Here is a 27318-nt window from a genome sequence, read left to right as displayed (position 1 = left end):
TTTCTCCAGTGCAGTGTTGGGTTAAAGGTGTCACAGCTTAGAGTTCTGTCTGTTGAATTATACAGTGTCGAGGTCTCTCCCCCTGCCATGGAGCCCTCGGAGAGGGGCCCTGGGGGGGGAGACACGGGGTTTCCCTGCCCCTGGTCAGCCTCGTTCCCCATTGGTTGGTTTGTGTTCCCCTGAGCGGGCAAGGACCCTCAGGTCCCGTGACTGTGACAGCTCCTCGGCAGAGCCCCGGCCATGCAGCTGGAGAAATAAACATCTCTGAAACATCTATCAAGAATCCGTCCATATATATTTCCTTTCCACGGGACTCCTGGTTTGATATAGGCGTGTTACAGTATCCCCACTGTAGCAATACAGGAGAATTGTTATTAGTTACTTTGGAAGAACAATTTTAAGCATACTGATAGGCTAGGAATGCGAAATGTTGTACACAGTCAGCCTTTCATATTGTAGTAGCCCTGCTGTCTCCCATGCCAGTGTCCCTCCCAGTCTGCTCGTGCTCAGTGTAAAGCAAAAACTGTGGTATATGTAAATTCTGTTTGGAAATTAACGACTTTTTTGATCCTTCTCCACCTATAAAATCAGTCATTCTTACAGTGGCTTGTGTGTTTTTCAGGTATAGAACTGCTGTAGGGTTTTTGTGGTAATGGTAATTATATGTATTTTCATGCAAGTTGCTATGTTGTAGTGATTTTCATTTTTATTTCCAGCCAGACTTGATGGCTCTGTATTTTGAAGTGCAGTGTTTTAACTGTTAAATTGGGTGTTTTCCCCTTCCCTAAGAGCCAGGGAAGAGCTTAATTTACCTAGGAGGCCAATGATGGCAAAATGGTGAATACTTTTAATATGCTAAGATAGGCAAAAACTTTCCAGTAACAGAGATAAAATAACCTGTAGTTTAAAACATTGCAGCAAATGTGTATTTTAATCCTGAGTAAACAAAGCAAAGAGAAAGACCTATCCTGTGATGATGAATTGTTGAGAACTGGGGTGTAGGTTTTGGGCTGATTGCATGATCTGCTGTAGAGGAGACTGGGAGAGTAAATAGTAAGATAATGGAGACAAAAAGCAGTGGGAAAAAAGAAATGTATTGTTACGGGTTGAGAATAATCAAACAAACCAGTTTCAGAAGAAGTGATGAAAAATAATTCATGAACCACAAACCAGAAGGAGACAGCTTAAGAAACAGTTCATCATGATAGCATGTCTGCACTGCTTGTCGCTGCTCTTATGAGCTAAGCAATTTTTCTGATGACAGTTTAGTTTTATATACATAGCTCATGCATTTCATCATTGCTTTTTACAGCAGTGTAAAAGCCAACAAGAAATAAAATAGTGTTCAGATCACCTCCTGAGTTCCAGAAAGGTCTGGTTGCATCCAGTAGTTTTAAGGAGAAGTAGCAGTGGCAATCATTTGTGATTCTGAAATATTGATTACATATGCAGGCTGTTCTGCAATGTGATTTATGTATCTGTGCTCCACCAGAATTGTGACATTCCCCTAGAAGTTGCCCAGAATGTTGCATTCTGTTGCCTTCATTGGCATATGAGAAAATTTTGGAATTTCCAGAAGGACAGCATCTAGTGAAATATTGCATCTCCAATTACTGGCAAGTTTTCTTGGAGTTTTTGTTTATGTTTAAAAGGACATTGACATTAATGAATTATTTCTTTTTTCATTTTTGGTTTGGTTTGGTTCTTTTTTTTTATATAGGTTGCTCGAGGAAGGAAATCACTGAACACTGGGAATGGCTGGAACAGAATTTGTTGCAAACTCTTTCAATCTTTGAAAATGAGAACGACATTAACACATTTGTTAGAGGAAAAATACAGGTAGTGTATTTATTACTACAAATGTTGTTAATGATAAATATGACTGTGGAAGAAAAACTGATATGAATTTGAAACAAACTGGAGCTGGTAGTCCCTAGGCTGCTCTGCCTTTTTGATGGAATACCAGATGCTAAGTAGCAACATGTGTGAAAAAATCAGGGAAACTGGGAGTAGTGCACTTAGCTACAGCAGTGGGATTTTTTAAAAACCCATATAAATATATAGGCAGGGCTTAAAGCTTTTTAAGTTCTAAAATTAATTGCACTGTTGACTATCTTTAACAGTAGTCTGTGCAACTGTTTTTCCATTGCAAGGCTTAATTTCAATTTTTTTAAATGCACTCATAATGTCTCCTCCCCCTTTCTGTGTAGCTAAATCCTGTATTATTGGCATTTACACTTCATATAGGTGTTAAGGGTTGCTGTTTCATTGATTTGTTTGCTTGGTGGGAAGTAGGGGTGTTGGTTTTCTCAGAATTTCTTTTTATAGGACAGATAATAGCCATACTGGCAAAATGTACTTTTTCGGTACTAATAATTATCTAAAAATAAACACTTTGGTAAAAGATTGTAAGCAAAATTACTCTATTTACTGTGTGTGTGTTCAAAGCACTGGCTTTGCCTTCTTCCTCTTTTAATGTTTCATATAGTAAGTCAGCTCTCTTAAGAATCCCACAGTTGCTTGTGTTTTATCAGTGAATCAGGTATAGATGGTCATGGAAATACCTTATACATGAAGACATCTGTGTTTTGAAATATAATCCTTTAAGGAAATTGTTACTTCTTAGAGTTGGATGAATACTAAATGTGAACGATGCTTCTCTGTCTTATACTCTGCTCTTCACGTAAGTATGGAGCAAGTTAAAGGCAAAATGTCACTTTCCATTTTATAACTTTTAATATAAAAGACAATAGAGATGATTGTAAAGGAGATTGGGAAAATAAGCTAATAAAGTCGAGTTTCAGTATAGAAACTTCAGTATAGTCTTTGAGATATGAAAAAACATCTTTTTACCTGTTGCCACTTCAAATTTCATGATTTTCATCTGCACCTGAAAATGGGAATTTTTTTCCATCCCATTAGTTAATCTAATAGAAGATTTCTTGCAGTTTTTTTCTTTCTCTTCCCCCCTTCTGCTCTTCTTTTTTGCTCAAGGTCCAATAAGAGGGGTCATAGAAGTCATTTAATACTACAGATCATAGGTGCTTTACTGAGCTGTTAAGAGTATTTGAGTTAGGCTGGTTAATTTAAAACAAGGTACTGGCAAGGGGTTGGTGTTTGGTTGCTTTTAACATATGCACGGTAGGGAGTAAGGTCATCAGAAAGAAAGCCTTGAATAAAGTAAATAACTACATAAGCCAAAGAATGACTGAAAGACTTCCTTGGCATTGCAATAACCGCTGTGGCCTGTGCTACAGACAGCCATGGGAATTAGGATATCTGATAGCCCATGGCCACTAACTGTGTCCTTCTTCCATTCCCTACCAGGGCATCATTGCTGAGTACAACAAAATCAACGGCATCAAAGAGGACGATGACACAGAAAAATTCAAGGAAGCCATAGTGAAATTTCACAAGCTGTTTGGGATGCCAGAAGAAGAGAAATTAGTGAACTACTACTCCTGCAGTTACTGGAAGGGGAAGGTTCCCCGTCAGGGCTGGGTGTATCTCAGCATTAATCACCTTTGCTTTTACTCTTTCCTCATGGGCAGGGAAGGTATGTTTTCAGTGGAATGGTAATTTGTGCATCTAAAAATTGTTAGGAAATCTCCTGTAGTTTGTTACTGTTCATGTACTGATCATTGAAGGTACAAAGACACTGCTGAGGAAAAGAGAAGCAGGGAGCAATTCCCTGATTTGTCACAGTGCTTACCTGTGTGCTTGTTCTCTTGTTTGTTTTGTCTTTCTCAAAGTAGTTCTGTGTAAAACAGTACCTGGCATTGTCTAGAAACATAGTTCACCTCAGGGGCTATGCCCGAAAGGGAACAGGGACAAGTTCACACCAGTTCTGGCTCCTTCTGCTCTTACACAATCCTCAAGTACTATTCTGGCAGACTTTGCAACCTTAAATGACACAGCTACATTTGTACAACACCAGAGCATCAGAAAGGTTTCAGAGGAGACCCAGAATAAAGAACTGCATAGTGTGGCTGCAACCAGTCTGCTCTACAGGGAGTTAATTCAAAGCACAGTAGAGGTGAACAATTGAGCAGTATTTGGTTACGGGCAATGGATCAGTCCTAGGATTTAGTCCCTGCTATAAGGACTCCACCTGTATTGGTGTTGGAAGAAGAGCTAAGGTTCTGTCATGGCTGTAATATTTGAAACTTTTTACTGTGTAAAAATAACACAAGCCTGTCTGATGCGTTTAGACTGTTTCTTTGCTTCCATAGGAAAAGAGGACATCAGAGTCTGAGCAAGTACAGTGACAATGATAAGTCATGTTAGCTCATCTAGCTTTGTAATGCTCGTGTGGTGTTCTGTAAATAAAGTAAATGATATTTAAACTCTTTTATCTGCTGCTTGTCAGGTGATAATGGTTTGTTTGTACAAACTTGGTCTCTTTATGCTGTGCTCCCAACTTTTCAAGATGCAAGAAAAAGTCAGCTGAATGCATGTTACAGGAAGAAGAAGCTAAAAGCTCCTGAATATGCTCTTTTGTACTGAATCTTGTTTTTTTGTTTGCTCCTGTTCAGCAAAGTTAGTTATCCGTTGGGTTGATATCACTCAGCTTGAGAAGAATGCTACACTGCTCTTCCCTGATATGATCAAAGTGAGCACAAGGTCAAGCGAACATTTCTTCTCAGTATTCCTTAATATCAGTGAGACATTTAAACTTATGGAACAGCTTGCCAATATAGCTATGCGACAGCTTTTGGACAATGAAGGATTTGAACAAGACAGGTCATTACCCAAACTGAAAAAGAAATCCCCCAAAAAAGTATCTGCTCTAAAACGGTAGGTAGCACTGGCTCTTACTCATTTGTTCCTCCTCAGTCCTTTTACTTGCAGGATTTTGTCCAAAAGTTTTCTAGTGTTGCTGCCATTTACTGTAACTCCAAAAGGAATAGTTGATTCCAGCAGTGGCAAAATATGAATAATTATTTAAGTATAATTACTTGGTATCTGGTTGAAATAGGAAAGGGAAAACACTTGAATACTAACATGTTGCAAAAATAAAGTTACTTGAGCCAAATGCTCGTTTGTTCAGAAGCTCTTTAAGTGTATCTCCTGACACTGGCTGCATTTAGGTATCTGTTGTAAGGCCATTTTATGTCAGTAGGGGTAGGTAATAAAGTGATTTATGTGTTGTTAAGATATGTGCCTAGCATTCATACTTGGTCTTATTGCTGGAATTGAGAAATTACTCTGGATTATTAATTCAATCTAGAATTAGATAACAGTGATACAAAAATTGACATAAAATTCTAAGGGGTGAAAAGTTACCTGGAAAATATTTCTGCTTTTTTTACATCATACTTCAGCTTGTTAGTTTCTTTTACATTTTTTCTTTATATGTTGTTCATGTTAGTGTACCGTACAGAATTATAGCCAGTGCTTGTTTATATTTCTCATTACTTAGTGACATCCGAAATGCATTATTCACTTTTGTTTGTCCTTACTATTGAGTGTTTTGCACTGAATGCATTATCAAGACTGTCTTGAAATTGTTAACAAACTCTAACCTTAAGGATTCCATCATGTTAATAAATAAGCCTCAAAGAAGCATTTTTTATAACTATTAGCAAAAAATGGATTCACTGTATATATTCTGAGACAGTAGGGCTGAATATGAAAAACTCACTTAGTCTTTCCTCTCTGAGAACTCAGGATGAATGTCTAAGTCATTCATGGCAGACTTTTTTTTTTCATGTAGTTTTAGAACCTTCCAAAAGTGCAGACTATACCTCCCCTATATGCAAATTATTTCCACCTTTTTGCTGTACACTCCTTGCTTAGCTGAGTTATATTTTGCAGGTAGCTTGCAATGATTTGCATAAAATATATCTTAAAGTGTACTATATATTCCTTAAAACACAAAAATCTTTCTGTGGGTTTTTTAGGGATCTTGATGCCAGAGCAAAGAGCGAGAGATATCGTGCATTGTTCCGACTTCCCAAGGATGAGAAATTAGATGGACACACAGACTGTACTCTTTGGACTCCATTCAACAAAATGCATATTTTGGGTCAGATGTTTGTTTCTACAAACTACATTTGCTTTACTAGTAAAGAAGAGAACTTGTGCAGCCTTATTATCCCTCTTCGAGAGGTAAATATTTGTATTTTTAAATTTATAGGGCAAGTAGTAAAGCAATATCTTATTAGATATTTCAGCCTAGCTTTGAATTTTTTTATTTTGGTGGAGTCTTTTTACTATTATTTATTTTTTATTTGTTTATTTTTGTTGATTGTTTTTGGAGAAAAGCCTCTTTTCATGCTTTTAATCTCTTGTGAGCATGCCATTCTGATGTGTTCTAAGTAATATTTAATGACTGTGTATCTTAGTTCTCAGTTCCTACTACTAAAATTCACATGGAGTTTTTTCCATCAGTTTCATAACTCTCTGAGTTCTTCCTCTCTCATAACTTGTATTCTGATTTACAGCCCAATTTTCCATGTTTTGTGCCTCATAGGGAGGAGTGGAGGGTGAAGTTTCCCAGATTGATGAGTGGAAATTCTGTTAAAGAATCTTATCAGTTAAGATTTGCTTTTGTCAGATGTAAAAAGATTCATAATCCTAAAGTTTTGAATTGCCTCTTCACACAGACTTGCCATTGTTTATTCTTGTATGTGGAAAATATTTTGTCAGCATTTTTCAAGCTGGTGTGTTTCCCTTTTTAAAGCTGGTTACTTAAACCAGATGTTCAGTAGGGAGAGTATGTTTGATGCAATAAAAAATAATTACGTTGGGGAGTTTTTCTGTGGTTGACTTGATTTGTAGGTTAATGGAAAATTTTGTTAAGAAAGTTTTGGAAGTAGTAGTAAAGCTGATGTAACCAAGGACAGTTTGGCTTGACTGAAGAACCACAGAATATTTCAAGGCACTGTTTTCCTCCACAAATCATTAAGAGTAAAACGGGTACTTGTTAAAAAACTTTGAATACAGCTTCTCAGCAACTTGTTGCAACGACTTTGGTTATTTGGGATGAGACATTTGACTATGGTTGCACTGTTTGTCTGGAAATCAAAGGGAATGTCAGTCCTGCAGGTAAAGTGGTGGAGGAGGAGAGCAAAGTCTTCATTTAACAGGACCTCATTTCCTGGATGCAGATTCAGCAACTGCTTTTGATAACCACAGTCACAGCAGCACAGGATTCGGAGCAGCTTTAAAGCTTGAAGAGACGGAAGTAGCTGAAGGAATAAGTGCTTCTGGGTGAACAGCTTTAAGTCTCAGCACCAGCAAGGAGAATAGTAAACCAGGGGGTAGTGCCAGTCCTCAGAACAACTGATCAGTACCATTAGTAATTAAAGCAAAGCTTTCTATTTAATTAAAGCTTTGGGTTAGACCCTAAGTTAATTCCAGTGTTCTGTAATATCCTGGAGGTGTTTTGACAGATGAGACAATAGCAAAGCATTGATTCAGAAATTATGATGGGGAAAGATGTTTTTCAGTGGCTTTCAGTGTTTTTCAGTGTTTTTCAGTGCGCTGCTCACTGTACCTACAGCAGGTGCCCTCTCCAAGACAAAGCACTTCAGATACGTGTGTCTCTATTGAATAGGAAATAAGTGGATATCAGCTCTCATTATAGCAGAGCTATAATTAAGCTTGCTTTAATAGTGTTTGTCCTGTGCCTTTAGAACTTGTCTGTCTTTTGTGCTGATTGTGCTCAGAGAGTTTTTAAGTGGAACAGAAAACATAGGGAACACTTTTAAGCTAACTTCAATATGCTATTAGTGAAGTCCTTTAAGTTAATGAATAACTAGTAGATTTGTAGTTAACAGAAGAATAAAGGGAGGTGGGGAGAACAGAGAAATGGTTTAGCACCTGAGCAGTGCACTGCAGTCTATAAGTCTTCAAAGAGAATGCATGAAAAATGGTTACCCTATCCATTTAGCTAGAGAGCTATTAATATTATAGCACTCACGTCTTACCATTGATTCCTGTTTTAAAAAGGGTTAAGGGAGCAAAAGTAAAAGTCCTAGCAAAATTAAATGTGCCACTTTCTATTCTGAAGGCGGTAAGTCAGTTTTCATTACCTAAGAAATCATCTAAAGTCATAGAAGTGTTTTGTTCAATGTATGAAGTGCACAAACTTGATGGATTGGTATGTTTTTAAGGCTAATAGTGGTAATGTTTAGGACACACAACTCTTAATATAATTCATCAACAGTGTATGACTTAGCCCTGACATTTCTTTGTGTTAATGTGCTTTACCAAAACCTCAGGGAACTTGTTCCCTGTACTCAGTAGATTGTGGTATGAGTACTGTTTACAGTTTGGAGTTCAGTTAGATTAGTGACCACTTCCCTAACAATTGAAGGCCAAACAGAAGCCTCCACCTCACAGGGTTAGATTATTTTCCTTTGTAAGGGAAGACATGGGGTTAGTTTCCCTTGGTTGCAAGTTTCTGTGTACTGTGAAAATACAGTTAAAATAACACTGTGCAACTGTTTTCACAGAATACAACTAAAATACAGTTGTACAGGAGCGTCATCTCAAAAATGGTTTATTCATATGTATTGGCAGTAAAAGGTAGGCAAAGGTTTCTGTGGATTCAGCCTGTGCTGATGATGCTAGGAAGCAGGAGAGGGATTTGGAAGTCCTACAAAAAAACTGATAGATTTGTATCCCAGAGACGAAATTTTGTTTTACTGATTCTTTTAAAATACAGCCTGAGGAAAATCAACTGAGTAGTGCAGGGGAGTTTTGATGGAAAATGTACTGAAGCCAGTTGTTTGAAGGATGAAAGCTTTCGTCTTTCAGGCTTGTAAGACCTTGTATGCAAACCATGTTTTCTGGCAAAGGGGTGTCCATAGGAATTAGATATAAGGGTGGAAGGAGCATGGATTTATTGTATTAAGATGATTTCTTAGACCAAGCAGCTTGATTAACTAAAGATCTTAAGCTGCAGCAACTGTTTCTCCCTAGGTGACAATAGTGGAAAAGGCAGACAGCTCCAGTGTGCTGCCCAGCCCACTGTCAATCAGCACGAAAAACAGAATGACGTTCCTCTTTGCCAACTTGAAAGACAGAGACTTTCTTGTACAGAGGATCTCAGACTTTCTGCAACAAACCACTTCAAAAATATACTTGGATAAAAATATTTCCGGAAGCTATATCAGCTCAGATGATGAGGTATGTGAAGGAACATGAATAATTTACTAGAAGGGGATTTTAACTGGTGTGGGGAGAGAGGAACCAGGAAACACCTTGAAGTTTTTGCAAAGCTAAACCTTTAGGCACAGAAATGTGACCTCTTTTGTGTTAATGCCTTTGAGCTGAAGTGTTCAAATTTGTCAATTAGGATATCTGTCTTTTTCATGTTAAACCTAAGAGAAATCATCACTGCTGAGGAAGAGCTACTCTAATTCTTGCTGCTGCATTCTGAAATTACAGTGTATCTTGTTAGAAAGTATCATAGTTAATTAACTGGTTAATTGCATAGTGCTTTTAATATCTATTTAATTTGTCCAACTCAAATGGAATTCTGGAATTTTAATAATTTGAAGAAATTATCAGTTGGCATGAAACTCCTTTTATTCAAGACTTTAGCTGCTAAATCCCATCTTTTGATTCTTCTGAAAATAATGTCTAAGCTGCGCAGGTTTGCACTGCTAGTGCACTTTGGAACATTTGACCTAACAAGAAGACAACAGCCCTGTCCTGAACATCGAATGACCCTCCCTATTCTGAACCACCTCCTTATATATGTGTGCAAAGTAAATGTTTCTTAAACGATACGATTAGATACATTTTTCTTAGGCTCTTTGAATGTCAAGCCTTCTGCTGAATTCCAGCTTTTATGTATGAAATTCAGATGCCTCATATAACAACCTCATCAGTTCTGTTAAACCCAGCAAAGTATAGTACTCAGATCTCAAAGGAGAAAATGCTTTTGTGGCATATCATTTTGGTTTTATGTAGGTAGATCTCACATTCCAAGTCTATACTAAGCCATACCATAGTATTGTCCTGAATAGCCCTACCCTGTTTGTCACAGGTGTCTTAAAATAATTGTTTTTACTTGCTTTGTTGATGGTGAGGTATAATTACTGTGTTGTTGTACACCAGAGCACATAGGCATGTATAGTGCTGGAACTTTTGCCGTAAATGGATCTAAGTATTCTACCTACTGAATTATAAACACAAAATAATTGTAAACATTTACTGCAATTTGTAATATGATATGCCTGATTGCCTACTTGCAATTTCAGGCATTTGGTGTGAACTGCTCTGTGAGATTTTACTGTGATGCAGTTTTAAAGCTGTTTGAGAAGTCAGAAAATCCTTTTTCTTCCAAATCACAATCTAACAGTCCTATGATGTTGACAGACCAAGGGAGCTGGTTCAGTTGCCCAGGGCTAGTTAAGGTTAACATTACCTTAGCAATTCTAGTTCTAGAATGTGGTTGTGTTTCAGGAGAGCTATTGAGAAACTGGAAGCTATTTCATTATTCTGTACTGGTTTAATTTCTGCTGCCATATGTTTTTGTTAACTGTTAGCATGTTTAATTTTTTAAGTAAAGTGAAGTAAGAAGTCCAGACACTGGCTCATCTTTATGCCTGTATTGCTTGTGACTGCTTTCTACAGGTGTTTACAAGGTCAAGTAGTTTAATTTCTGCCAGCCCTCACAAAAGCCTGAGCTCTGAGTCAGAAGGAGAGCGACAGTTCAACCTCAATGATAATGGCATTCCAACAGCAACTCAGGCTTTAATGACAATGTATCGGCGCAGGTCACCTGAGGAGTTCAACCCTAAGCTGGTAAAATACACCTCTGAGTGCTCCACCTGACTGAAAAAACTGTTAAATTATGTTTGCTTTAAAACCCGTGTTTCTGACACAGAAGAGTTTTGTTCTGCCAGACAATTAAGAAAAGGCAGTATTTTTCACAGAAGTAAAGGCTTGAACATGTTGTTGTTTTACCCATACAAATAACTTCACTACATAAAAGCAAGTTGGATGTAATTCAAGGAGAGGTTGTATTCCTGCTCTTAAGTATAACTGCTTCTCTTAACAGCAAGGTGTACTGGCATAGAAACTAGGAAATGGGAGGAGGCAGCCCATTAAGAAGGTAACTGGACTGTAGCCAAGTTATTTCTTGCTCACTTGGAAAGTTAGGATATTGCAGGCTTTTTAGCACTCAAGGTTTTAGTGGATCAGAGTGTTAGAAAGAGAAGCTGCATCTTTGTGCCTGCCTTTCTTTGCTTTTAGGCTAAGGAGTTCCTGAAGGAACAGGCCTGGAAGATTCACTTTGCTGAATATGGCCAAGGGGTCTGTATGTATCGTACAGAGAAAACAAGAGACCTTGTGCTAAAGGGCATTCCAGAAAGCATGAGGGGGGAACTTTGGCTGCTCTTTTCAGGTAGGTTTTCAGTTGTATGTGTCTGCGGGATAGAAGCAAAAGCATGAGGGAAGAAAGGATTTCAAAGATAATTAAAGGTGCACATAATAAGTGTCTGAAAATATTTGGAATAAGTAAGGTTGTGATTGTTAACAGGCATCAGACGGGTTTAGACAAGATTTCTGTTCAGACCAGAAAATACCCTTTCTCAAACAGGCTCACATAATTAAGGAAGAATATATAAAAAGCAGAATGCATACTCTGTAGCTGGAAGCCAGCAGTGTAGGGACCTTCTAGATGTTCAGCAACCACCAGCAAGCCTAATTCCCATTTATTTATTAATTTCTGGATCCAGTTAGGCTGTTGGCCTTCACAGCAATTGTTGCAAGGAATTCCAAAGTTTAGGCATGTTGCATGTAACCACTACCTTTTTTTTGTTGATAATAAAGCTACTGTAACATTTTATTAGATGCTTCCATTATGTGAAAAATGGTGGGAAAATATTTGTCTGGGATTCTGTGCTAAAAAGGATTCTCTAGATCTGTGTCCACTTAAAGTTCTTTTTTGAAGTTGAAGAATTTTATTATTAGTTATATGGAAATCAATCCTACCTAGGGCTTTCTTCATTACCTATCACCATATGCCTTCTTTAGCTCTACCCTCCCCAAGATAGTTACCACAGCTACCCACACCACTTAGGGTATGAGCACATGATGCTTTCAGGTTTGTTTTCTGTTTCAGGTCTGTCTTCTAGTAATACATACTAATGTACATCTTCACTTTGCTGCTGGGCACTAAAGAAATGTTTTCAGAAAATATGCACAGGAATGCACAGCTCTTTTTTGTGTCCTATTAACAGCTAGTTTGGACCAATATTCACAGTGTATCTATAATTTGTGTTTTCTATGTACATTACTTTGTGCTATTGACACTTGATTTTCTTTTCCAGAGAAGTTGTAAAGTCAGTAGTGAAATCTCATAGCAACTCTGGGAGCATGCAGTGGTATCCCTCAGGCTGAGTGCCCTGCCCAAGATGACAGAGTCATTTTCAGAAGTAGGAATAGAGCTCATGAGTTTCTGTCTCTTGCTTTTGGCTGACATATCATACTCTCTGCAACCAAACATTAATCTACTCTGTCCTCAGGGCAAGTAGCTTTCTCAGAGACAAGTTTTGAGTTATTTAGGATAACAAAACCCACAGCCAGCTGCAGAGGGAGCTCATGATACCATGTGACTGCACAGTTGGTTTGTTCTTCATGCCTCCTGTTCTGGCTGAGGGAGGTTTTAACCTCATTATAAAAATGCCTGTAGAGAAGACAGGAAGGAGTGATAATCATCAAGGCACATCCTTTTTTTTAATCACCTTTAAAGAAATAATATTTTCACATTTGCTTTGAAAGTTCTTGGTAACATTCAGAATGGAAGGGGAGTAGATCATAATGTTGGAATGCTGTACCTGCATCTTCCTTTTTCTCCTGGTTTTAATACTGTCCTCCCTCTCCTAGGAGCCATTAATGAAATGGCCACTCATCCTGGCTACTATGAGGACCTAGTGGAGAAATCGATGGGAAAATACAATCTTGCTACAGAAGAGATAGAGAGGGATCTGCACCGCTCCCTTCCAGAGCACCCTGCATTCCAGAATGAGATGGGTATTGCTGCTTTAAGGAGAGTCTTGACAGCTTATGCTTTCAGAAATCCAAACATAGGATATTGTCAGGTAATTGAAATACCCTGCACTCCTTCAGTTTCTGGAATTCCAGTTCTTTTCTTGCAGTCGTGTTTCTTCAGTCATGCGCATGAGTGTTTGGCTGTGTGAAGTACACTGAGGTGTGGATGGTGCTGTGAGCTCAAGCCTCAGTGCTGCAGAGAGGCAGGAATGCTAAGGCCAGAGGGACGTCACACAAGGACCTGCTCTAACAGCAGTATTAGCCACACATGTTGAGAGATGTTTTCTGTAAGCGTATTTTCTGCTCATAAATCTGGAAACTGGACAGATGATAACAGAGCTGTCTACAGAAAATGACAATGAACCGTGAAGGGGTTCTTTTCTTATTAACAAAAAATCTCCTGAAAACCAAAACACTTTCTGTTGAGCCTTAAATTATTGTCTATTTTTATCTATTCTTCCTATCATGAATTCAGTGTATAAGTTATAACCCTCCAGAACCTCCTTTCCTCTTTCAATGATGCCATGCAATCATTCAAAACAATAAAAAGAAAGAAAAAAAGAAAACAAACAAAAATCGAAGCAAAAAAACCCCAAACACTTGGCAAAAAATAAAGCATCCTAGGAGATATGACTGTGAGTCCCAACCATGTATCTGTAGAGTTAATGCTGACCCCAGTGCATGGTTTTGAGGTTCTTATGTCCATAATTCAAGTCACTTTAGTTTCTGGTCCTAAATCATTCTTTCTTACTACATAATTTTGGTTTATCACCTGGGCCTTTTTTTTTCCTTCCTACGTAGTTTTGCAAAGAGGAGACTTAAACTCATTAGTATTAAGAAGCCTGATTAATGTCTGACTGTTAAGACTTCTAGATGCAACATAGTGCAAGCAGTTCTAACAGATACCATCATAAATTATTTAATAACAAAGTGTGGTACTAAGTAATAGCTGCAATGTTTGCAAAGATTATTTAACAGAGGAGCAGTAGAAAGACACTTTAGTACTGGTCCGTAAAGCTGTCACAGTAATTAATAACCTTGAGATTTGATCCAGCTACAGTGAGAATTCAGGCACATGACTAGTGCTGTGGGAGGTGTTTTGGCTGCTCCAGACCCAGATTCCCCAAGAGCACCTATGGCAGAATATCAGTATCATTATAACAGTGATGCTTGCAGACCCGAGTCAGCCCTTGATTAGGAAAAAAATCTGCAACACAAAACCAACCAACCCAAAAACCCACCAAAAAACCCCAGTAAAACAAGAAAACTAAGGAAAAACCTTAACATTTTTTTGTGATTTGAGGCTTTCTTAAGCCTTTCTTTGAGCACTGGGAAACACTGCTGTTTTTACAGGGAAGTACTCGAACAGTTTGGGATATGCAGGGAGAGATGTAGCTAATTTCCTAACCACTTACCTGCCCAGGTACAGCACTAGATATTGAATAATTGTATTTCCCTTTTTTTTTAGGCTATGAATATTGTCACTTCAGTGCTCCTCCTTTATGCAAAAGAGGAGGAAGCTTTCTGGCTGCTGGTGGCTCTGTGTGAGCGTATGCTGCCTGACTACTACAACACAAGAGTTGTTGGTATGCTATGGGGACATTTTTGAAACAACACTACAAGAAATAACCAAATTAATTGGTGGTATTTGTACTGAAACAAATATGTGGGTAGATGTATCTGTGCATGCTAGTGACAAGACAGCTTGCTCAGGAGAATAAAGACAATTTCCTGAAGAGGTACTGTTACAGTTAATAGTTTATCACTTACTTAGGATCAGATGGCATTCTAAAGTGTGCTTAAGCAAAGTAGATTTTTAAGAAGAGATGGGAGGCTAAAATTTGAGTTTTAGATGATCCAGTTAGCTGACTGTGGTAAGGTGGAGACAGGAGCTTTAGCGGTTTGCAGTAGAAGTCTTTTGTGCCTGTGCCTCTGATTTGAAAGGGCACAAGTTTCAGAAAGCTGTTGTTGTCAGATGAGCTTCCTTGTGTATGTGGAAGCGAGTGACTTCAGTGTATCATGGAATCTGTTTTTACTATGTCTCACAAATACTTGAGATACTCAGCCTTAGAAATTATTCTTCTTGTCCTGGTTAAAATGGCATGTATAACATGGGGTTCTCTTGAAGTAAATATAAACCCTCACAGTCACCCTTGGCCTCATTCAACAGGTGATGCTGAGGTCTTACTCCAATTAGTAATGATAATATCAAGCAACTGTTTAACTTCAGCTGGTGCTAGACCAAATTAATCCTTTTTTATTTATTATGGAGTATATAATTAAAACAGAAAAAACCTTATTATGGCTCAATTTGTATATATAGCTCAGTAGTGTAACAGAATCCACTACTTATTTGAAAGTGAGAAAATGTGCATAAGCACCATGCAAAATATTCTTAGGCTTTTTATTTATATACATAGGATATACAGAAGGTTTTTTCCTCCCCTAAATGGCAATGTGTCAGTTGCTCCTGGATTAATTTAGCCTTATTTGTCTTTAACAGGAGCATTGGTTGATCAAGGTGTCTTTGAAGAGTTGGCTCGTGACTACATTCCACAGCTTTATGACTGCATGCAGGACTTGGGTGTAATCTCCACCATCTCCCTGTCCTGGTTCCTCACTCTTTTCCTCAGTGTAATGCCATTTGAAAGTGCAGTGGTGGTTGTGGATTGTTTCTTCTGTGAAGGAATAAAGGTGATATTTCAGTTAGCACTTGCTGTCCTCGAAGCTAATGTAGACAAGCTGCTTAACTGTAAAGATGATGGAGAAGCCATGACAGTCTTGGGAAGGTATTTATTACAGAAAATTAAGTATCTTCATGTTTTTGGGGTTTTTTTTGCTTGCTCTTCTGATTTATATTCTATGTTGAAATACTAAATTTAAACCGGTACCATATATGTAAATCTTTTACATGCTTATAGTCCCCTTTCATCCACATAAGGTAGTCCTTCCATTATTTTAAAATAATGCTAAGTGGCCAACAAGATATAAATCCTTCTTTCAAGACATTCAAATAAACTTCCCAAATCTGGTTATAGAAATTTAACTTGATTCATTATTTTAGTGGATTACATGAGTTTTGTTACTTCAGCCTGCTGCCTTTTAAATGTTACTAAGAAAAAGCCTTGATGTCGAGGGAGATTGTTTTGGGAGTAGACTAAGTAGAACTCAGAAGAATTAGGTAGGATCTTGAACAAACAGATCTCAGTGAAACAGGATGATGATGGATAGAGTGGCTTGAGTCATTTAATCGGAACTAATACTGCTGAGTATAACCTCTGATTTCCTTGTGCTTGGTAGCATGTTCAGTTTTCAAGCTGCTGCTGGAACTTTGGAATTTTTTTCATAATAAATTTCAGTAGTATAACCTTACTCTTCCTAGAGAATGGCTTGATCATTTTTACATTTGATAATCAATATGCAATCCGTATGCTGTTAACCCTCAGAAGGGAGGGCGTACAAATTTATCTTGGGTTTCTCATTTCCTTATTTTTTTCCCCACCAGATATTTGGACAGCATAACTAATAAGGACAGCACTCTTCCTCCCATTCCTCATCTTCACTCCCTGCTCAGTGATGATGTAGAGCCTTATCCTGAGGTGGATATCTTCAGGCTAATCAGGTCTTCCTATGAGGTAGGATAAGACTTCTTAACAGGAACTTGCCAATGCACACAACTTCTGCTTCACAGAGGATTTGATGCTATGGTTTGGCTTTGCTTGAAACAGAAAGGACATAGAAGAAAGGCAGACTCATCTGAGAAGGCTGAAATGGAGCAAGGAAGAGGAGTTAGACTTTCATCTTCCTTTAACCAAAATTTGTAATTGGAGCTGTTTCATAGAGAAGTCTGAGGCCTCAAAGGAGGGCAGCCCACAGCCAAAAAGTGATTTACAAACAAAAGGCTGAACTTTTAACTTGAAAAATGCTAATTGTCATTTAAGCTTTTTTGTGCTTTTCCAAACTGAAATAGTAGTGAAATCTGTATGATTTCAGAAGACCTTTCTATTATCAGTGAAACTTTGTTTCTTTTGCCTTTTTTTTTCTTAACAAGTGCTGATTGTGACCATGGGCTGATTGTGACTATATTCTCTACTATCACCAAAGCTAAAAAAAAATTCAAGTGAAAGGAGCTAGTAATAACTTATATCTATAAAGGACAGGACAAAGCCTGCAAAACCAACTAAAATCTGCAGACTGGTTTCATTGTCCTTAAATTTTAAAAAAATGTCATCAGTTAAAATACCTCTGATGGTTACACTGACATACCCATTTTTTATAAAAATTAAGGAAAAAATGCACATATTTTTTTCTCCTTAATTTACATTATTCTCGTCTATTGACATGCAGAGTAAATGAGTAATTTTAGTTCGGGAAGTTGGTTTATACTTAGCAATGGCATAGCTTTGTCAAAGGCACTTCCTATATCCCTAACCCCACCTTGCTTTAACATACCATGTTTAATAAGGAAGTAGGCAGTCCTTTGTGTATTCTGTGCTAAAAGGAAAAGTGTATCAGGGTAGTTGGATGTTTGGTAGATGTCAGAATGGCCAGGAGGGAGTTTATGTGAAACTGTGTTTCCCTTACATTTTCCCGTTTTCCTCACCTTGAAGACTGCTTGCATTGGCATAACTGCTCTAAGATGAATAACCTGACTCCATGCAGAGCCAGTCTGTCTTTTTGGGCCCTCTGCAGCACAGAACCTTGTAGCTCCTTCTAGGTAAATAACCAAGTGCACTTCAGTATAATTAGGCAAAACAAGTAGCATGGGGAGTGAGGAACTGTGAGGAAAGCAGGAGCTGTGTGCAAAGAGAATTAGTTTCAAGGGAGTTGCTGTTAATTAATTTATTAAAAAAACCCCAACAATTCTTTAGTAAGCTATTAAGATTCAAAAACTTTAAGGCATCTGTTACACCTGTTACGTTTCTCCATGAGGTATGTGCAGTCAGGGCTGAGAACTTACTGCTAGCTTTGTTACAGCTACAAAGAATAAAATATCAACTGAGCATATTTTTGTTATTTTTTTGAATTTAAACTGTTAAGAATACTTGCTGAGTAACCATCTATTTTTAGTCTTGTAGACATTTATCATTTGAAAATAATAGGAAGACCTACAGCTGAAGAAAAGATGGGATTTTTCTGGAGACCTTTGCTTTCCCTCAAGTATACACACACCATCCCCAAGGAGAGGGGAAAACTTTGTCCCTTCCAGACTGTCTTATGATATTTGTCATGTGTGATGTGATGAGTCTGAGAACTTGATGGCACTGGCAAAGGCACAATATTTGAATTGTTTTATGAAGATCTGCTTTCCATCATGCTCTGACACGGTCCAGCTCTTATGTAGTCATGTCAGATGCATATATGAGAAGTCTCCAGTAAAAGTTGAAGTGATGCAGAAGAATTTTTTGGTAAATAAGTGATTAGCACCCCTCTCTGTGATGATACTGAGCAAGCTTTCTACTTTTAAAGGAGAAACAGTCTTTAAATAAGAGCATATACATAACAAGTGCGTTTTACACTGCCAGTGCTTTCTTAATATACTGAAAACAATTTTTAGTAAGAATTCTCTTATCCTTTCATTCAGTTTTGTATTTAATTCAGAAGCCATAGGTCCTGGTGTCATAATAGTTATAGTAGAAGTGGCTGAAATAATCCATAGTCACTGCAGTTTTAAGAGCCTGTGCATAACTCACTAGCTGAGTGTAGACTCATAATCAGAGCTGTTACGTGTTTAACTCATTTAATTTGTATGTTAGGTAATTTGGAAAAAAAATAGGCCTTCAACACTTCAGTTGTGTGTACAGTGGTATCTGGATCTTGGCCATTTTAACTAAAGGGCTGACACTCAAAGGTCTGTGCTGTGGAAAGGTTTGATACTGTTTTGATCTAGAACAGGTGACACCCTTCCAACAACTCCTTGTACAGTTTGAAACTTTGCACGGGCAAAGGACCATTCCCAGAAGGTAATCACCTGCAACCTTCCTTTTTGGTAGACTACATGAGTTTTAGTTTTATGGATGTGAACAGACCTTCTTATTTGGCCCCCAGACCAGTGAATAAACTCTGATTACTGGAATAGGTGTGGCCTAAAAGCCACAAAAGATCTGTCTTTTCAAGCTTTTGTGACCTTTGTGGTGCTTGATATTCATGAAGGTTTATCTACATGCCATTTTTGTCGAAAGACTTCTTTATTTGTAAAATGCTCACAAGTACATGAAGCCTCTTTTTACTGCCAAGGTACATGATAAAGGTGAACACCTTTATCTATAAATGCAGCTTTAGCATTAATTTCATTTTACAAGAATGTGCCAGGAAATTACGACCTGCTTATGTAGATGCACTTGCACTGGAAATATAAACCCATCTTGTGTGAAAGTGTGTCCTGCCACCCATTTATAGCTTTATATGTGGTGTAGTTGATGTCTGGCATTATTGTTCCTGCTGATCATCTGTGCATTCCTCAGTGTTACAAGTGGATTTTGGATGACAAGAAACTTCTGCTTACAATACTTATACAAAAATAAATCTTAGGGATCAGGCATTCCTCTGCATATGAAAATACAGAATATTATTCCTAATAGGTTTTCCCCCTAGGATGTTTTTGTAGTATGTGCAGGACACTGACACTGTTATATGCATTGTGATAAAACTTTCTAAAGTAAGACTTGGGTATTAAAGAGAATATCTTCCTAGTGGAAATTGCAATCTTGCTAGTTGGTTTCAGATTCTCAGAATGTAAGGACTGCTGTACTGTCTCAGCCATTAGAGATCCAGTTAGTTCAATATCCTCTTTCTGTTGTGATTATGAGACATTTCAGGACAAGCTGAAATAAAACTGTGCAGGAGGACTTACGAAACAATCTATTCACAGAGATTTGCCCAGCAAGAAGTTTCTTAACTACTGATATTACAGTTTGAAATCAGAGAGTTTGAAATTGAATAAAGACCTTTGAAATTAAAATAAGTTCTTGGGAAAAATAAAATCTAGTGATATATTCCTAAAGTCTTTGTAACTTTGTAATGTGTTAGAAAAATGCATTAACAGCAGCTTCATTTATGGTACATCATGTAATTAAATTAATTTCTCAAATACATTAAAGGCAATCTAAATATTCTGAATATTAATACACAGACAATCATGTACTACTTTTTCTCTTTCAAGAAATTTGGAAGTATCCGGGCAGATTTAATTGAACAAATGAGATTCAAACAAAGACTGAAAGTCATCCAAACCCTAGAAGATACTACGAAGCGCAATGTGGTAAGTACTGAAATAATGTTCTTTGCAAATAGTAAGTTCAGTCAGTTTCTGAAGTTTAAATTAACTTTTCAGTGAGACATGGATTTCAAATCTCTAACTGTTAATGTTGTGTTTCAAAAGGTACGAACTATTGTGACAGAGACTTCTTTTACTATCGATGAACTGGAGGAACTATATGCACTTTTCAAGGTAAAGCTAAGTGAAGATAAGATCATGTGCCTCCAGGAAGTGTAAATGTTCATTTTTGATGTGGGACTCTGTCTTTTCTGAGCACCAGGTCAAGTCTGTCAGTTATTATTGGGTATCCTGACACAAACTTGAATTAGCTGCTGTATTATTGATATACAAAAAAATAAAAACTCAAGCAGTTTTTAAACATCTGGAAAGGATTCATTCACTAGATGATTTGTCCACGGAAAAAAAGTATGTACTGATGAAACTATTAAATGAAAAAGTGGATAGTGGCTTTTGATCAGTCATTAGGAACTAAACATATGTCTCTCTCTACCTAACCCAAGTTTTGGAATTTATCACAATTGTTCTATTGTCTCAGACAGTTAATACTTTCTTACTGCAATAGCTGATTTCTGCCATTGTTAATGCTTTAATGCATTACATGGGAATTTAATATGACAAAGTGATGTGTCTTCGTAAGTTGGTTGTACAACATTGCCATTAGATCCACAAATTTAAAGGTGAGCATTTAAATGCGTTAACTTCACCTTCATCCACAACGTCTTAAAACAAATTACTTTCTTCCTCTGGTTTTTTTATAACAGAATTTTTTTTTTAATATGATGAAGAATTTATTTCCTTTTAATTTCCCGTCTCTAACGACAAGTCCAAGTTGTCCAAATCCTGTAGTGCCTTCTTTCAGTCTTCCAGAAATAAGTGAGACCAAGTCAGACAGTCCTCCCTAGTTGATTGCTGTGCAGGGCTGGGATCTTTTTCTCTAAGCTTCTGAATTATTTTGAATTAGATTCTGCCAGAATCAGCTCCAGAACCTCCACTGACTTCAGTAAGACTGAAAGAATAGTACACTATTCAGTATTTTTGAGAATCTACAGTGCAACAAAAAATATTTCAAATAAACAGCTATTTCCATATGATTAAAGATTAAATAAAGATTTCATGAGACTTCTGACTTGACAGCTTGATGAGGGTGCAGAGGGTGACTACTCACAACAAGCCTGTGAAGTCACAGCTCTGACCAAAACAGGTATTTCATGTTTCATCTGACTAGGAAGCAGAAAAAGTTTTGCTTTACCTTCTTTTTTGTTTTTTAATAGAGGGATGCTTTTTTATGCTGGTTAGAGGAGAAACCTCTTCCAGAAGTGGAAGGGCTGGGTGAATTGAAATGCATGTGTTATCTTGCATTGTTTTAAGAATGCAGGTGGAAGAGTTGTTTGGAATTTTTTTTATCATGGAGAGCAATGAATTGTTTATAGAGGTGCTGATAATCTCATGGTGTTTACCTTCTGTTCAGGCAGAACACCTGACCAGCTGCTACTGGGGAGGAAACAGCAATGCCACGGAGCGGCACGACCCCAGCCTGCCTTACCTGGAGCAGTACCGCATTGACTTTGAGCAGTTCAAGGGCATGTTCGCCCTCCTCTTCCCCTGGGCATGTGGAACTCACTCAGATATATTGGCTGCCCGCTTGTTCAGGCTTCTGGATGAAAATGGAGACCTGCTCATCAACTTCCGTGAATTCGTCTCTGGGCTAAGTAAGGAGGATCCGCAGCACTTTCAGAGCAACGTGACAAACCAGTTTGTTTCTGTTCAGCTCATTTTGTCATGCCTGTGACAGTGGTTCCCTCTGGGGTTTAGGCTGGTCTTAGTAGGTGAATCTACATTAGCCAGTGGTGTATTGCTGGAAAAGGACAACATGTGAACAGATCTGTTAGGACTTGAGGATTTCACTGACTGCTAACTCAACACAAAATTAACTGCAACACGTGTGCCTAACAGTGTGTTACTCCTAGTCACAGTTATAGTCTGAGCTGCTACCTCTGTCAGTAACCAAGACTGCAGAAAGCAGTTTGGAAGTTCCCTGAAAAGGAGAAAGTGGAGGTGCAGGTCAGAGAGGGAGGCTGAGCGTTTTTAGTCTTGAAGAAGCAAGATTTCAGGGCATGAAAGTCAACATGGTGAGCCCCAGGATTAACATGAAGAAGCACAGATGAGGTAGGAGCCAGCCACTCCTTTTTTGAATATAGCAGGAGTTGTTTGCTGTAAATGACCCAACATCTCACCATCTACCATGTTGATACACGGCAGCCTGGAATTTCCTCCAGCTCTACATTTTGATCCTTTTTGAAAGTGAAAAAGTTTCCCAGTCTGGCTTTCAGCAACTATTTGTAACAGTATGTTTAAGCATTAGGGCTCCAAATGCAGCCTTGCATTAAAACCTCTGTACAGCACCTGTTCTCTTTTAAGTGCAAAATAGCTGTGACAGTAAAACTGTCTGCACACCTCCCCTTCACACCACCCAAAAAATCCCAGTGCTTCCCATGATGCAGTGATTGGTATTTGAGGTACTGTTTCCCAGGTAACACTCAATGCCCTTTTGAGGACCCAGGAATTAACTAATCTTCCTGTTTACAGGATGCTGTTAGTAACAGTCAACCAGTTATTGACTGAGACAGCATCTTTTGGAATCAGTAATGAGTAATAAGAACAAGGGCTAGTCTTGAGCACTGTGAACAGAAATGAATGTAAAATACACAAATGTGGCTATAAGCCAACATGACTGAATTAAAATCTTCAGTGAGCAAAACAATCAAAAATGCTCATTCTGCAAACTCACATTTTTCAGAAACTAAGCCCAGTGTAGTATAATTTGAAAACCTTTTTTCCTCCAAAAATATAAGTCAAGCCTGCTGACCCCTTTATTCATTGAGAAGGATGTGAGTAGCAGCAAGGACAATGCAGTCAACAAAAGAACAATGGATCTGTTTGAGCATATTTCACCATGCCCCAGGACTTTTAATAATTCCATTTCTTTTTCATTGTCCCTACAACAAATAGCTTAAGAACTTCCTACTGGCGTATTCTTTATGTTTACTCTGTGCCCTGTTGCAATAATATAGTCCAAATATAGAGGTGGTTTGCCCAGTGAGTTGTGCTGCTCAGGAGAGGTTTTCAGCCTTGGTTAGGAGCTCTTTGGGTTATTCACTCATGACAAAGCTCCCCTGCACCCCTGTAGCACACTGGATTATAGCATGACGGTTGTTGACTGCACATCCAAGTAAACTACAGAGATCTCTACATAGATTCAAAGTGGCCTCCTGTCGTGTTTTTGCAATACTCTCTTCTCAGAGCACGCAGCTCTCCCACTTCTCCAGTGGCTGCTGCTGACTGCAGCACTTGCCAGAGCCTCCTGCTGAAGTCAGCACCATGAAAGCTGTGTCTTGCAAGGAGTACCTGAGTGTATTTTTTTTTTGCAAACAGTTTTTTTTCAACCACAGAATGGAGGAGGATATTCAAAAAACAGAGCGTTAACCTCACCACTTCTCCAAGCCTTTCAGGGGCAGGATCACCTCCCTTGACCTGCTGGTAATGCTCTTCCTAATTTTGAGCAAAAAGGAAAAGGGGCGCATTAGGAGGAAGGAAAAGTGTGCATCAGAAAGCACACACAGATTGATCTCAAGCAGTAGCTATGGAGCTTTTTCAGTTCTCTTCATATCTGGGGACAGAGAGATGAGCAAGCCTACATGTGTCACCCTGTGCCCTGAATCCTGTTTTGGTGACTGTTTCCCTGCAGTTCCCTGTTGATGGAGGATGCAGAAGTGCAGCCCATTCTGTCCTTTGGTTACTTCATGTTGCCTTTACCAGAAGGGAAAGTATGGCAGCTGGTGTGGGGTCAGTAGCTCTGACCAAGGAAGCTGTGACCGGTCCGGAGAGATGGTCCCAAAAGAGATCGTCTTCCCGAGGCCTCATGTCTTCCCTCAGCTGCTGTCTAGGAGGGCCCATGCAGAAGCTGTCAGCTCTTCAGTGATTGTCAGCTCAGGTGTGCAGGGCAGCCTCCAGGCCAGACCAGGGAGAGAGATGAGAGTCCCGTGTAGCTGTTCCACACGAGGTAGCTTTATTAGTTTGGCGAAGGGGAGCCAGGGACGAGCTTCTCTCTGCCCTCGCAGGGGAAGAGGGCTAGCTTTATAGGAAAACAGGGGGTGGGTATCAGAGGGTAAGGGCCAATGGGTTACAAAGGATCTGCATAGGGTCTCCCAGAGGATTCTGCGTTTATCTTCTTCTCACCGTAACTGAAGAGTAGCTCCCTTTCCAGGGGAGTTCTGCTGGGAGGTTTAGGCACTCTCCTTATCTCAGCAGATGTCCCTCCAGGGTGGGGGCTGGGCATACCCCACAGGAAAGCATTATCTGCATGGTATGATACACCAGATAGGAACATAAGGAGGTTCTGTGCTTAAAAAGGACCATGTTGAAAGCAGAATGGCTAATGTAGATGTCCTCAAATTTTTGGCCTAACATCTGTATTTATTGGAGTGTTAAGCTTTACAAGAGACTGTGATTGTTAGTACTTGCCACACTACACTTTGTAGTTTGCATAGGCAAGTTGACACAGTCACCTATAAGGTAAAATAAATCTGTGCACAATCTAATTATTGAAGGTTAATTCATTTATTTATGAATGGCATGTCACAAGAAGTTTTATGAACTGATTATTGGTTATTTCATCACTTTAAAACTATGTTCTATCTATTTAATTAATTGGAAGGAGGGGCTTCAACAGACCTCTTGGATTTCATACAGCTAATTGTAGTGTAGTCCAGAAAAGAATAGGGGTTGATGTGGAAAAAATCACCAGAAAATATTGCCTGAACATCAGTTTAGTCCATGGCTAAGCTATGATAAATGCTGTTTATTTGAATTTCTCTTTCTTTTTTTTTTTTTTTTTTTTTGTAAATATTTTAATGCTCTGAGACATGTGATGTTGTTATTGGATCCTCAGATCAGAAAGTCGGAAGTCCTCACAAAAAAGGTCATGTTATGTTCCAGCTGGAGGCCTTTCTGAGTGATAATGCCATAACCATAGATGGAGTGTTACGAAATAGGCATTTAATAAAGGACCCAAGATTGAAGTACAAAATTCAGGGTAGATTTGTCTGTGCTCTTTTACTATTTCTACTGTATGATCTTAGAAGTCAAGCCATATGATCTCGAGCTGGGGAAGTACTGTAGAGGGGTACAGTACTTCCCAGAGTGCATATAGCAGCCTCTAAACCAAAATATTGCAGCAATAATAAATCAAATGGCATGGAATGCTGAGTAGTAATGTTCTGCATGTAATGTTGTTTAGGTGCAGCGTGCCATGGAGATCTCACAGAGAAGCTGAAGCTCCTGTATAAAATGCATGTTTTGCCTGGTAAGTAAATGATGTTAAAATAGCTCTTGTTTTGCTGAGAACAGGAATTTGGAGCAGAGTTGTTATGACTGGCTTTCCTAATTAAAAATTAATTTGTGGGAATTATTGTACCAGTTTATACAGCAGTAAAATAAGAGAGCTTCTACTCTAACCAGACAGAGATTTGAAAGTCTGAAAGCACCCTCACAGTCCTCAATTGCTTCCTCTACACAAACATTTGTATGTCTCTTGCCTGTTAGTGATATCCCCCAGGCATAAATCCAGTGTTCTTCATTGTTGCCATAATGCACTCTATTTAAGAGTTTGAAAATTAAGCTAGTTTGAAATGTTCTGCATGTCCTGGCTCCTCATTTCTGTCCCCAGGCTTGCTTCTTGGTTTCCCCTCTGGGCTGGCAGAACTGTTTGCAGAGGGAAGCTCCAGATCGTTTCATAGATGTATTTTCCAGAGAGCTGTACAAACCTGGACTCAGCTAAGTGACAGAGGCAGTTAAGGGTGGAGAGGGGATGAAAACACCTCAAAACAGTTTTGAAAATGCTATACTGGAACTGTGTCCTCTCTGGCTTGTCACACACATGCCATAAAGAACCTACTGCTGTCCTCTCTGAACTTGCACTTTAAGAATGTTGCAGCTGCTTGGGTAGTTTAATTCTTGTGCACATTTACATGCTCTGGTAAATACATCTAAAAACTTTGAGAGGACATTCACCTTTCTATGCTTTGAACATGCATCCTTGATTGCTCCCAGCTGGCTTTGCTTGGAGGTAGGCCTGAGTGATTAAGTAATTTAACTGGGAAAAAATACTTACAATACTTTTTAAAAATACTTAATTTTTTAAAAAAATTGAACTATTACAGAAAATATCTGTTCTTAAGAATGCAGCTTCTCATATTTGGGGACTGGTAAGCTCATACCAAATGATGACAGACTCTTTCCAGCTAGGAAAGAGTTCACACCCTGCTTAGGACACACTGAGCTGCACAGAAGAAAGTATTGGAAGTAGACATGGGAAGATGGCTAAGCAAGCCTCTGAAAGCAAGCAAGCTTCTGAAAGCAAACAGCTCCATATGAGACAGTATTGGATGTTGGGAAGGAGACAATTCAGGTCCAGTTGTTTATCTCCTGTGAGTTAAGAAGAGATGAATCCTAGCCCATCACACCCTCATACCTTTACTTCTAGAAATCAACATTCTAAATGTATTAATGGAAATAACTTTCAGTTTTTAATTGAAGGGTGGAAATTTTAATGAAAGAATTTTACTGTGTTGCTTAGATCCATCCCCTGAGCAAGAAGAGCCAGACTCTGCTTTTGAAGCTACTCAGTACTTTTTTGAGGACATCACACCAGACTGTACACATGGTAGGCCTCTTTTGTCTCGGGTATGAGAAGATGAGGTGATGCATTTCAATCAACATGTCTTTTTAGGGAGCTTCTTTTTAGCTGGATTAAACTTTGTTAGCAAAGTATTCTCTGTAAAAAGAATTAAGAAGCATCTGTAGATTTGTTGATATCTTTAGAGGTGTGGACATGTGTATACTAAGAGTCCCCCTGAATTGTGCATTGCTGAAGTGCTTTCAGAATAATGCCATCAGTATGTTGTAGTAGAAATAATTTTGTAGAGAATAAGAATAAATAGATTGGCTTTCAAGATGTGTTTGGATCA

At 38.5% G+C, this 27318-nt stretch overlaps 1 protein-coding gene across 2 annotated transcripts in view; it reads left to right on the top strand.

The window, feature by feature from the left end:
* Positions 1 to 27318, top strand: part of TBC1D9 (TBC1 domain family member 9) — a 48918-nt gene that overhangs the window by 17518 nt on the left and 4082 nt on the right. For both annotated transcript variants that reach the window (XM_069012718.1, XM_069012717.1), the window contains exons 3-18: positions 1721 to 1839; positions 3328 to 3556; positions 4536 to 4797; positions 5904 to 6111; positions 8932 to 9138; positions 10594 to 10764; positions 11215 to 11365; positions 12850 to 13064; positions 14483 to 14600; positions 15518 to 15803; positions 16520 to 16649; positions 20177 to 20275; positions 20396 to 20464; positions 21762 to 22002; positions 25590 to 25655; positions 26928 to 27014. In XM_069012718.1, the coding sequence (XP_068868819.1) occupies positions 1721 to 1839; positions 3328 to 3556; positions 4536 to 4797; positions 5904 to 6111; positions 8932 to 9138; positions 10594 to 10764; positions 11215 to 11365; positions 12850 to 13064; positions 14483 to 14600; positions 15518 to 15803; positions 16520 to 16649; positions 20177 to 20275; positions 20396 to 20464; positions 21762 to 22002; positions 25590 to 25655; positions 26928 to 27014 (2658 nt within the window). The remainder of the gene's footprint in view (positions 1 to 1720; positions 1840 to 3327; positions 3557 to 4535; positions 4798 to 5903; positions 6112 to 8931; positions 9139 to 10593; positions 10765 to 11214; positions 11366 to 12849; positions 13065 to 14482; positions 14601 to 15517; positions 15804 to 16519; positions 16650 to 20176; positions 20276 to 20395; positions 20465 to 21761; positions 22003 to 25589; positions 25656 to 26927; positions 27015 to 27318) is intronic.

The sequence above is a fragment of the Aphelocoma coerulescens genome, chromosome 4 (genome assembly GCF_041296385.1).
Source record: "Aphelocoma coerulescens isolate FSJ_1873_10779 chromosome 4, UR_Acoe_1.0, whole genome shotgun sequence".
Classification (NCBI taxonomy): domain Eukaryota; kingdom Metazoa; phylum Chordata; class Aves; order Passeriformes; family Corvidae; genus Aphelocoma; species Aphelocoma coerulescens.
The sequence above is the reverse complement of the archived record's forward strand: the minus strand, read 5'-3'. Positions and strand labels throughout refer to the sequence as shown.